Source organism: Ictidomys tridecemlineatus, chromosome 6 (assembly GCF_052094955.1).
Source record: "Ictidomys tridecemlineatus isolate mIctTri1 chromosome 6, mIctTri1.hap1, whole genome shotgun sequence".
Taxonomy (NCBI): Eukaryota; Metazoa; Chordata; class Mammalia; order Rodentia; family Sciuridae; genus Ictidomys; species Ictidomys tridecemlineatus.
Window position 1 is genome coordinate 130,875,961 of NC_135482.1, and position 13,022 is coordinate 130,888,982.

At 42.8% G+C, this 13,022-nt stretch overlaps 1 protein-coding gene across 1 annotated transcript; it reads left to right on the top strand.

Annotated features, from left to right (window-relative positions):
• The first annotated feature begins 1,305 nt into the window (after positions 1-1,305).
• Positions 1,306-6,305, top strand: Spry2 (sprouty RTK signaling antagonist 2). Its single transcript, XM_005324782.5, has 2 exons — positions 1,306-1,627; positions 4,537-6,305. The coding sequence occupies exon 2, from the start codon at positions 4,588-4,590 to the stop codon at positions 5,533-5,535; it is 948 nt and encodes a 315-aa protein (XP_005324839.2). The 5' UTR covers positions 1,306-1,627; positions 4,537-4,587; the 3' UTR covers positions 5,536-6,305.
• Positions 6,306-13,022: the final 6,717 nt, after the last annotated feature.

The following is a 13,022-nucleotide window of genomic DNA, read 5'->3' on the forward strand; positions in this document are numbered from 1 at the left end:
CTGATTAAGCAGTGGAATAGTAAAGCGTCCCCACCCTGCGCCCCATTTCGGAAGTCCATGATGTCGCCCTGAGTAATTATGTATTACTGAATTCATTTAAAAGGCTTCGGCTACTGCATCGAACAAACAACAAAAAAAGGTATCTATAAAAAGTCTCTATAGATAATTCCCCTTAAAAAGTAAAATTCAAATAAGCCAAGCCGAGAAACTACAAGTCGACACAATCAAAAGCAAATCCCAGCAAGAGCAGAAAAGACTTGAAACTCGAATCTGCATTCCGTTCCTCCCGTACAAGGCTCGGAGGTGGGGGAGGCGGTTTGTGCTGGTGCCTGGTGTGTATAATCGGGTTAATCCAGTAGACAAAGAATAAACCAATAGCCCTCCCACCTCACTTCCCGCTCCCCTTTCCCTCCCTCTTGTGCTCCCCCCCCCATCGCCCCCTCGGAGAGAGGGTGCAAACTAGGCGAGAGGTAAACTTGAAGTGGATTCTGGATAAAGTCTTAAAGCCTGCAACTTGTTGTTTTTAATGGTAACACTGAATGGCCCGGATTAGTTTTAAATGTTCATTCCCCTTTCCTGGTAACAAGGAGAAAGTTCCATAAATCAACCCAAACCTATAGCTCGTCCACATGGCCCCTAGGGAAACCTTAAGGTCAGTGTTTCCTTGAAACTAGATAAACTGACCCCGCCGTGCCCAGTCCGGCCCCGCCGGCGCCCCGCGTGACGGAGCCGGGGCGGCAGGACTGGCCTGGGGACGCGCGGGGCGGCGCGGTTGCCCTTTTGAATGCCTCCTGCGGCTCGGAGCGCTGGCGGGCGCTGGAGTGTGAGTGAATGTAGCCCCGCGGAGCCAATGAGCTGGGACCGGATGCGATATATCCTCTGGGACAACAACTGCTCTGTTCCGCCTCGGATCCACATGACGCCATTTACTGCTGCCGCGGCCGCCGCAGAGCTCCCTGCCTCCTCCGGAAAGGCGAGGGCGCAGGCCAACGGCGAGCCCCCCCGGCCGGGCCCCAAGCCCTCCTCCTCTTCCTCCTCCTCCTCCTCCTCCTCCTCCTCCTCCTCCTCCTCCGCACCCACCGCCCCCGCCTCGGCCTCGCTGCCGCGCCTCCACAACGCCCAGTCTGCACGGCCGAGAGCTGCGCGCCGCAGCGCGAGCGGAGGAGAGGGGCCGGCGGAGCGCGCAGCGCCCAGGCCCCCGCGCCCGCCCGGCCCGGCTCCCGGCTCCGCGCCTCCGCGCCGCCTCCGTTCAGACGCGGACGGAGCCGCAAGACTTGGCGATCTGGCTTTAGATTCTTTGTAAGGCCATTTCTTTTCTTATTCGCTAATCTGCCAGGAAAAGAGATTCGCTGTTGCCGCTTCGGCCTCTTGTTCATTGAGAAAAAGAGGAAATACTCCGCGTGCGCTTCTGGAAGGGGGGTCGTCTCCAGCCCCGAACCCCGGAGTGTTCGTCGGCGGGGGACTTGGCTCCGAAATTTTCTCTCGATTTTTCTCCGCCGATTGCTCGGAAGTTGAACTGAAGCTGAGTTTGGAAAGAAGGGGAAAAGTTTGCGTCGGGGCTGGATTTATTTGCACATCGCTGAAAGAAAACCCAAGGGAGAGGGGTTGGTGCAAAGCCGCGATTACGGTGAGGCGCGTTTGGCTCTTCTTGGAGCCGTGGCCGGCGGTGCGTTGTGGGCAACATGGAGTAGGTGTAGTCGGGCGGGAGTGGGGGTCCGTCTCTCCCCTAATCCCGCAGGCTTTCCGCGAGGATCCAGGGAGTTGACCGCCGATCTACCTCGCCCAGGGTACGGGCTCGGCCTGCCTTGGTGGGGCTGCAATGTGCGCCAGTGCAGCGTCCCACGACTTCGCGCACCCGCACTCTAGGGGGTTTGGAGCAGAGGACGGCTCGCCTGAATTCTGCTCCCAGCCCAGAATAGGCTACGAATCGGCGCTGAGAGCGGGAGACCCAGGAGAAACACTTTTGTGTTTTCCAGGTCGCTTTTGCTGGCGCTCTCGTTTCTAACCTGTTCCTCCTGAATGGAAGGCAAAGTTCTTTCGGGGCGAGCGTACCCAGAGGCGGGGGCCCCGGTGGAGCAGGGGGGCTGGATTGCTAACCTCACTGGAGCAGGAGACCCTTCGAGTGAAAAAAAAGGCCAGTGTGCTGGGCGGGAGGAGCCCCCTGATCTGCCCAGTGTGGCCAGAGTCTAGCCCAGTGCGGGTGGGAACTTAGCCCAGCCTGGCGCCAGGTCTCTGCGGTTCGGAAATGCAGCTTTCTCTTTTTTCCGTTCTTGGTCGGCCTAGGTCATGCTTTTTATTTTTTATTTTTGGACGCCTGTTCTGACCCAGCACAGGAAGGAAGTCATCAAGTGGTCGCGATTGTTTTCCATTACCTGAAAGTAGGTGGCAAAAGAGGCTAGTTTTTTTAATGCCTTTTTTTGGGGGGGGGGTCGCCCTTCTGTCTTGTTGCTGTTATTTTTAATTTGAATCTTGTGCGTTTTTTACAAAGCGGTTTCTGTGTTGGTTTGCCCCACCCTAGTGCTGAAGTCCTTTCCTCCTAATCCTCAGTCTGATCACACACTGGTCTTAATGGGGGTTTCAAAGCACTTTCAAAGGGGAGGGAGGAACTGAGAGAGCGCGGTGGGGTGGGGGCTATTAAGAAGGAGGCCAGGGATCGGCAGAAATCATTTTTTCTCCTTTCAAAGATGCTACTTTTCATTGCAAGCCAATGTGTGCTGAAAGTTTCCAACCCAGGGATCTGGGTCCAGCAATCCTGGCTTGTGCAGTGGAGCTCTGGAAACAGCCTTTTTTTTTTTTTTTTCCACTTTAAGAAATAACATGTTGGGTTTTTTCTCAATCTTAAAGGACATAGGCGTGTGCAGATTACAGGCAGTGTTCACTCCGGTCAGTGCACCATGGAGTCGCTGTGCGCGCGGGGTTGAGCTGTGTCCCGACTGTGAGGCCGGGCTTTTTTCCTCCGGACATCAGGTTTGGAAACCTGTGCGGGACATTGGAGGGCCTTTTCCAAAACGCCGTCTGGTCTGCTGCGTGACCTTTGCGGGGTGGGGGCGTTGAGGTTGGCTCCCTCTTGGAGCTGGAAGATAGAGTTCCTGAGTTGCGGCGGGAGGGGGTGGTGATTTTTTGCTGGGGAGGGGAGGGCGGGGGAAGTGTGCTAGTGCGTTTCACAGCACGTCCCCTTAGGAGGCGCCGCCGCCCCCTCCTGTCTTTGCGTCTCTGGATTGTAAGGGGCGGGGGTGGGGGGGGCAGCCTGGCCCCTGGACAGCGTCAGTTCGCCTGGAGAAAAGTCCCCCGGGGTTTTGGCTGTGTCCCACCTGCTGGGGACGGTGTTGGGGCGCAGATCGAACCGATAAAGGGAGTGAAAGCAGAGCAGCGTTGTCTGGTCTGCCATTCTGTTGAAGGTGAGGAGATCCGGTTACCAGCTCTGCCTTGTTCTGAATTAAGAAGGCGTTTGTCACCTGCCTTGTTCGCTGTGGCTTTCCTCTAAAAAGCAGAGACTGGATGAAGGTCCACTTTTACCTGTTTTACTTTCTATTTTCATGTAGTCTTGGAAAAGGGATGATACCTAGTTTTGAAACCTAGGATGACTGCAGTTTAAGAGATCACTTGACAGAATGCTAGGTTTGAAATATGACACCTGAATTTTTTAAACTTTTCCTATTACTACTAGTTGGTTTATGTTCTCAACTCTTCATTTTTCAGAATAAGAAAGTAAGATTTTGATGTACTTTAATTTCTCAGGTGGTCGGATAGTCTCTTTTCTGCTGCAGAATCTAAGTGTTCCTGGCTATCAGGCAATAGAATATTTGATTCTTAATGTTGATAAATTGAAAATAAATTCCTGTGTTGTTGCTTGTTGTGTAAGTTTGCTTTAATGTTCTTCTGGTACCTAATTAGATTTGAAGTGATTTGTTTTTAATCCTATAACTTTGTTATTAGGAATTGCCAAATGTATAACCGTCCTTGGGGAAAAATATACTTTTTTTGCATGTCATATTCATGCTACAGATTTTGAAAAAGCTTCAGAATAATGGATAAGTCATAATGCAAGTACTTGATGTAAAAGCAGAGTTAAAGAACTAAGAAAGGATTTTCTAGGCTGCATTTATGTATGTTTAAAAAATGTTCACGACAAATTTAAAACCTATTTCACATTTTGAAAGGGTATTTAACTTTTTTGAAAATGTTGGTATTAGTACTGTGTTCCAACATTACTTTCTTGCAATTTTAACAATGAACCTGAACCTTTCAGATTGTGTGCTTATTTGAATAAGGGATTGTTGCTGAAGTGATTCAGACAAAGATCGGCTTTGTGTCACTGCACATCACAGGATTACAGAATTGTTAGTACCGAGACACAATTTTTACCTTCTGGTGCATACATTGATCAGTTCAGCAGTTCCGATACATCTCCACTGTCATTCCACTTCAAATCCTGTTTCTCTAGGGGATGTGGAAAGTAAAGAGTCAACTCAGGTGGGTGGAGAATGGGAAGTATTTTGGAGTGTAAACCATTCTCTTTCCTCTTGGTCTCCCCAGGAGTTCAGATGTGTTCTAAGCCTGCTGGAGTGACTACACTTCCAAGACCTGATGGAGGCCAGAGCTCAGAGTGGCAACGGGTCTCAGCCTTTGCTGCAGGCGCCCCGTGACAGTGGCAGGCAGCGTGGGGAACCCGACCCTAGAGACGCCCTCTCCCAGCAGGTACACGTTTTGTCTCTGGATCAAATCAGAGCCATCCGAAACACCAATGAGTACACAGAGGGACCGACTGTGGTCCCAAGACCTGGACTCAAGCCTGCTCCTCGCCCCTCCACTCAACACAAACACGAGAGACTCCATGGTCTGCCGGAGCACCGCCAGCCTCCCAGGCTCCAGCATTCACAGATTCATTCCTCTACTCGAGCCCCTCTGTCCAGGTCCATCAGCACGGTCAGCTCAGGGTCTCGGAGTAGTACAAGGACAAGTACCAGCAGCAGCTCCTCTGAACAGAGGCTATTAGGACCATCCTTTTCCTCTGGTCCAGTTGCTGATGGGATCATCCGGGTGCAGCCCAAATCTGAGCTTAAGCCAGGTGAGCTTAAGCCACTGAGTAAGGAAGATTTGGGCCTGCATGCCTATAGGTGTGAGGACTGTGGCAAGTGCAAATGTAAGGAGTGCACCTACCCAAGGCCACTGCCATCAGACTGGATCTGCGACAAGCAGTGCCTTTGCTCGGCCCAGAACGTGATTGACTATGGGACTTGCGTGTGCTGTGTGAAAGGTCTCTTCTATCACTGTTCTAATGATGACGAGGACAACTGTGCTGACAACCCGTGCTCTTGCAGCCAGTCTCACTGTTGTACACGATGGTCAGCCATGGGTGTCATGTCCCTCTTTTTGCCTTGTTTATGGTGTTATCTTCCAGCCAAGGGTTGCCTTAAATTGTGCCAGGGGTGTTATGACCGGGTTAACAGGCCTGGATGCCGTTGTAAAAACTCAAACACAGTTTGCTGCAAAGTTCCCACTGTCCCCCCCAGGAACTTTGAGAAACCAACATAGCATTATTAATCAGGAATATCACAGTAATAAGGATTTTTTTTTTAACACATATGCAACCAACTAAACAGTTGTAATCTTGGCACTGTTCGTAGAGGGTTGGGATATTGTTTGCTGTTTGCAGTGAGATGCTTTTTTGTCCATGTGCCATTTTAACTGATATGCTTGTTAGAACTCAGCTAATGGAACTCAAAGTTAAGGGATTCAGAACTTGGTGACCCATATATTACATAAGCTAAAGCAACAGACACTCCTAGGCAGTTTTTGTTTGTGAATAGTCCTTGCAAAATTTGTAAATTAGCAAATGACTTTTTTTCCATTGTTTTCTCCAGAGATAATGTGCTATATTTTTGTATATACAATAATATTTGCAACTGTGAAAAACAAGTTGTGCCATACTACATGGCAGTCACGAAATATTATACTAATATGTTGTACATTCGGAAGAATGTGAATCAATCAGTATGTTTTTAGATTGTATTTTGCCTTACAGAAAGCCTTTATTGGAAGACTCTGATTTCCCTTTGGACTTCATGTATATTGTACAGTTACAGTAAAATTCAACCTTTATTTTCTAATTTTTTTCAACATATTGTTTAGTGTAAAGAATATTTATTTGAAGTTTTATTATTTTATAAAAAAGAATATTTATTTTAAGAGGCATCTTACAAATTTTGCCCCTTTTATGAGGATGTGATAGTTGCTGCAAATGAGGGGTTACAGATGCATATGTTCAATATAAAATAGAAAATATATTAACGTTTGAAATTAAACTGAGCTGTTTTGTCTTATTTTACCTTTTCTTTGTTTCTTTCAAATGTAAGAAACCACATAGGAAATAGTTTTATTTATCTGCAACATTATTTTTATGATTTCTGCTTTAATGCAAGGTAGAGTTGATGAAATAACTGGGCTGTTTCTCCCTCTGGAAACAACCACATTGTCCCTTGAATGTGCCTCTGCTTTCCTAAATAAATCTCTGTCTATGCCTTTGGAATAAAAAAAAGAGAGAAATAACTGATCATTTGACTCTCTGATCTGGGGGAATCATGAGAACTGGTTTTGGCTATGTCATTGTCCCTGTTCTCCGTCTTTGCAGATTTGCTGACTGGCCTTTGTTATCGGGGTGATTGTAGTTTTTTTTTTTTTTTGAGCTGATTTATTTAGAAATTTTTCCCAATGATTAATAATCAGATTTTTTCCCTTGATGTACAGTATTAAGAATGAATTCCATGAAGATAATTTGAAACTAGAGGAACAAGTTTAGTTCAAATATTTATTGAATGCTGTCAGTGTGTCAAGCATGGAGTATATGTATGCACAAACCAGTCTTTCTTACTGAAGCAGAAATGTTTTCCTGACTGAGCATGGCTTTGTTTTTTCTGGTTATTTAGTTTTAGACTCACCATCACACCAAGTTCCTTACGTTAGAAAAGACATGAAAAACAACTTGTTTTTGATTTCAGGTATTTGTTGTGACATTTCAACCTTTATTGGTCTTATTATCTAGAAAAGTGTTAGATTTAACTCTATAGGTCCAAAATATATGGCAAACAATCGGTGCATTTGGAGCTGTCTTTTGGGAACAAAGACAGCAAGCTGCTACAAGTCCATCTTGACAAATATTAGGTTTTCTTAAGTCATTTGATTAGTCACTTTGTGGCTGATGATTTTTTTTTTCTTTTTTTCCAAAAGCACAAGCTTTTGCTGCCAAGAATCACCGGAAGTCTAGGAAATGATTTACCTGTCATTATTGTTTAATCTCTTGTTTCCTGTTCTCTTGGCTTAAGAGGTCTTAGTACAGGTTGTCTTCTGTTGTGTTTTTTAAAAGTGGCTTTCAAGGAACCATACAGCCTCCTAAACTCACACAGTGCTATACAGACCTTCAGTTCCTCTGAACATCCTCCAAGCAACACAAGATTAATTTGGAGATTGTTTACTCTTTAAAACTTCAACTCGGGGTTCTGAATGTTCACTGAACGTTAGTTCTAATGTGTGTTCACAAATTTCACTCACTGATCTCAGGAAGAAGTAGATTGTTGAAAAATAAAGCCAGGTTCCTTATTCAGTGTAGTTTTCAAGACTTGTAAAACTCCCAATTTTTAACTGATTAACTTTGTCTTTCAGAACTGCTTTATGCTCTGATAGTTTTTGGTGTACAAGTTGTATGAATCAAAACTTTCTTGGACAGTAAGAAAGCAGTGTAAAAACAGTAAACGGTTTTCAAAGTGTTCTGTAGACAAATTGCAGCAGATGCCATTGGTATTAATTGAAAAAGTAGATTAAGAACCTTTCGCCATAGTTACTGAAACAGAATCTCTAATTTTAGATTTTCATTTTTAATCTTTCCATAAGCATTTATGTATAGTCTGAGACTGTTAGCCTAGGAATTGCTTTCAAATAAAAGGTATAATAATAATCTACTGAAATTAGGAGAGAATTTGGTATAAGTATAAAGTCATGGAAAAAATAATTTCTTTAAAGATAAAAAGGAAAGTTGAATTTCTCAAGAAGCTACCAAATAACCTAATTTAATGTTGAATTTATGAGCCAGTATAGAATTCATGTTCAGAATATGGAAAATTAAATGTTTATGTCCAAGTAGATTGCAAACAGCTGGTGCTCACTCAGTGTGTTCAGGAACTTTTTGAATGTCATAAATTATCTCACTTGGGAACAAATATATTGGAATAACCACCTCAAGTTTTTAATCTCTAAAAGTTACAAATTCATATCACAAATTAATGAGTTTATTATCCAATGGCCATTATTTTGACATAATAGATTAAAAGTGTAGTAATATAGCAAACATGACCACTAAGCATTTAGGGCAATTTTAAAAATTTTTTTGTTTCTTTTATGTTTTTAAAACCTGTGCTCTGTATTTGAGATTCATTTAAAAATGACAACTTGATTGTTATTACTTAAAACATTCATTTATGTGTTTTGAGGAGATTTTAAGGCCTTGCCAAATTTCTGCCATGTTGGAGCATGCACTGGGGATTGTGAAAGAAGAAAGCCAAAACCCAGGGAAATCCCAACCAAACTTTTGCATAACTTCTTTCTCCGGTACACTTATGTCTCAAGGAGTACTTGACTCTAGCATATGTAAGTTAAGGTACTGATGTCAGATCAATGAATTCATTCTGCACACTGTTGTGATGTTTTCCATAGGCAGTTGATGGGCTTGATGTAATTTATTAGCTTTTGATCACGTGGGTCAAAATGTTCAAGAGTTCAATGGATTTAAGAGTTTCACTTGTATTTATAACCACAAGTGGCCATATGCTTTCCTCTCCTCTATGTTCAACCAGTTCTCAACTTTGAGAACTGGTTGAACTCCAGAGTAAATAGAGACTTGCTACCATATGGATAATATTTTATGCAATTTCAATACAGAAAATATGAAAATAGGTTATTGACAAGTTACTTCAATACCACCTCAGTATTTGGTCCTGGGTTTGCAGTATCTGTTACTGTAAAAGTCATGTTAATATCTATCTTCATTTGGACTAAGGTCTCACTTCTCTATGATAAACCAAGGGGGGGCTCCTTTGACAGAAATCTGGACCATAATTTTAACTAACTTAAATGATTTTATCTGCTTTGGTGGAAAACTGATCATCAGAGTGAAGCTGTACATCTGCACTGTTTTATCATTGGTTTGGTTATTTGTAGGAGCTTAAAGCAGTCAAACTGCACATCCTGTGCTGCAGACCTTCTTTTGATGACACACCTTCCTTCTACACCATGAGAGACAACCATGTGAATAATGAGAAAATATGAATTCCATCAGTGATTTATTGCACTTCTGGTCAAAATACACATTTAATTTTAAATAAAAAAAAAAAGACAGGGAAGATAGATGCATAGCCAATGAGGGAAATAAAAAAACCATCAGCACTTAAACTTTTATTCATGCCTAGCAAATATTGTATTTTTATTTAATACTGCATTTTGATTAAGGAATTTTTAAAAGCCAGTCTTATTTGGCAACCCACTTTGAATAAACTATTAAAGAAGATTAGAATGAGTCTTGGCCTCTGGCTTGGCTAGATGGGGCATGTAAGACTTCAGCATACCTTACAAAGGTTTATTCCTCAAAATAGTTGCTAATACATAAAAGAATATTACAATGACCCAATTGGAATGGAATATGGGCACTAAAATCATTTAGCATTTTAACATTTTTTTTTAATGCCTGCTATTTACAAATGACAGGACTGTGGATCTAATGCAAAGGGAAAAGATTAGCAAGTCAAAATGCAAGACAAGACTTACACGTAAAGCACAAGCAAGGTGCCAGGAGAGTGCAGAAATTGAAGGAAGCAATGATGCCTTCTCCAGACAGTACATTTGGTCTCCACGTCTTTGCAATGGTCGAGGATATATAAGTAGGAAAAGAGCTTCTGCTAAGGAAGTTGTGGCAGAATTAGCCTCACTCCTTAAATAAAACTATACCCACCATGTTCATATCCTGGATCCTAAATGAAATGTAGAGATGTCTGATGAATACTTGCATAATTATATTCACTATGTTTATTCTTAACTTTGAAATACATGATTCACTAAAACTTTCCCTTTAAAAATACAGATTTTTTTTTTTTAAAAAATACATTTTTTAAGATATGTTACTAAGAATGGAGTTGAAAAGATTCATCTATTCTTGCTTTTCCAGTTCTCGGTGGAATTTGCCTCTTGTTATTAACCCATAATTTTAGTTAGCTTTGGCACTTAAAGAAGGATAAATACTTGTGAAGAATGAATTAGGGATAATCAGGTTGTGGGGGGAGGGTGGGCAGGGTGGAGGTGACAATGTGAAAAGTGGTTGAGGGTTAGAGTGATTCACCCCTTGCCATAATACACCACTTGAGACCTGGCTGTTCAGGTTTGCAGAGCTAAAACTCAGCTGTCCATCTCTCTTCAGTACCTAAGTGATGTAACATCCATTTTTTTTAAATAGTTTGTTCTCCAAATAACATCAGGTTTATTGACTTGTGCCAATAGCTCTTGCTATCAAGCAAGGTTCTCATAAATACATATTTCTCTCAACTCTCATCCCTCCAGGTTCTATCCTGCCCCTAAGCCTAGCTTTCCAGCCCTATAGTAGCACAAAGTAGCTCTAATATCAGTGGCTGCTCACACTAGAAAACTGCTTCTGAGATTTCTGTTAGAAAGTCATCTTTAGAAGTTCAAAACATCATTTAAGGATGTGTGTCTAAAAGTCAGCTACAAACGTTGTAAAACCTAGTGACCAAGAAGGCCTTGCATGCACCAAACAATACCTCACACAGAGCCCTGGGAGAGATCTAGTACCTGCTCCCTTGGCAAGGCTAATGTGTAGGATATCCCAAGAGATGTTGGTCTCTAACCCATGACTCAGTTGGTAAGGAACTGACTCTGGGAACAGAGGCAACCACAAAATCAACAATGGCTTTGAGGTCTAGATGCTACTTGGACTCTGACCTACATGAGTAGGACAGAGCCTAATTGATTTGGTCTTGTTTTCACTGTAACTGTACACTTAAACTTTGGAAATCCTGAAAATATGAATTCTTTCACAAACCATTAATTTGATTCTAATCGTCTGTGAAAAGTCACATAGTGTGAACCTAATAATAGTTCTTCTGGGTCTCTGCCCTGCCACATAAACAATCAGAACTGCCAGGCTGGGGGCGTAGGTCAGTGGTAGAGCTCTCATCTAGCATGTATGAGGCCCTGGGCTCCATCCTTACCCCTGAGGGGGGAAAAAAAAAGTTGCAGGCCCAAGGTAGAATGACTTGCCATTGATCCAGTATTTACCGTGTATCAGTGTAAATGATGTTCCAGTAGATGGCGGAGAAAAGGATGATTGTTCATAGTTCTCTGGAAGCTGATAATCTAGGACTTAGGTGCTAAGTCATAGAAAATGACTATTGGCATTAACCACTTCCTGTCTGGAGTTACTTGACCAGCAACCCCCTCCCCACCCCCACCTCCAGCTCCAGGGACATTGGCAAGGTCTGAAGTCATTTTTGGTGTTCTGGCATGACTGGCAGGAGGAGGGAGAAGCTCCTGGCATGTGATGGTTAGAGGCCAGGAATGATGCCGCCCATCCTACAGTGCCAGGACCTCCGCCCATAACAAAGAATTATTCAGCTCAATGTGCCAATAATTCCAAGCGTAAGACCCCCTGCCACAGAGGAACATGGGGGAGGAGAGGGGAGAGACTCACGTATCTTTAGGACACATGGCAAGGAAGCCCGTCAGCTAAACCAGGAAGGGTGAAGTTACAGGACATGGGGAGATTCCTGTCACTGTAACTAAGGAATTTTGATGCTGCGTGCTGAACCTCTGAAATTCTTACATGAAAAATGCCTTATCTTTTAAAAATATCTAACCCTTCCTCGGAAAACTTGGAATGGAATCACCCTTTGACCCAGTTATCCCACTCCTTGGTATATCCCCAAAGGACTTAAAATCAGCACACTACAATGATGCAGCCGTATCAATGTTTATATAGCTCAATTCACAATAGCTAAGCTATGGAACTAATCTAGGTGCCCTTCATGAGACAGGGCTAAAGAAAATGTGATATATATATGTGTCTTTGTACACACACACACACACACACACACATATACAATGGAATATTACACAGTCATAAAAAAGAATGGCTGTGACTTTTGCCAGTAATGGATGGATCTACAGACTCACGCTAGGTGAAACAAGCCAGTCCCCAAAACACAAAGGCCAAATGTTCTCTCTGATATGTGGATGCTAACACAGAATAAGGGTGGTGGTGGGGGGGAGAATAGAAGTTCAGTGGATTAGATGAAGGGGAATGAAGGGAAGAGAGGGGAAGGGGAATAGGAAGGACAATAGAATTAATCAAACATAACTTTCCTATGTTCATATATGAATATACCACCAGTGAAACTCCACATCAAGTAGGACCATAAGAATGGGATCCTATTAGAATAAGTTATACTCATGTGTGTATAATGTCAAAATACACTCTACTGTCATGTATATCCAAAAAGAACAAATTTAAAAAAAAATCTAACCCTAAGTCAGCTTACTATAATTTCTCTATAGAGAATGTGCATGTGTATATATGTGTATATCTGTGCGTATGTAAATTTTTGCAATATTTCTACTAAAACGAACAGCTATTTAAAAAAAATAGTTGTAATTGGACATAATACCTTTATTTTATTTATTTTTATGTGGTGCTGAGGATAGAACCCAGCGTCTCGCATGTGCAAATCAAGCACTCTACAGCTAAGCCACATCCCCAACCCTCAAACATGTTTTTTTTTTCTTTTCACAGTATTGGGGATTGAATCCAGGGTCTCACACATGCTAGGCAAGTGCTTCACCACTGAGCTATATTGCCAATGCCACAAAGATATTAAAACAGAATGTATTACAATTCATATTATACATATACAGCACGATTTTTTATGCTAATAAACTTACAGATCTCAATTTTATCCATGGTTAATTTG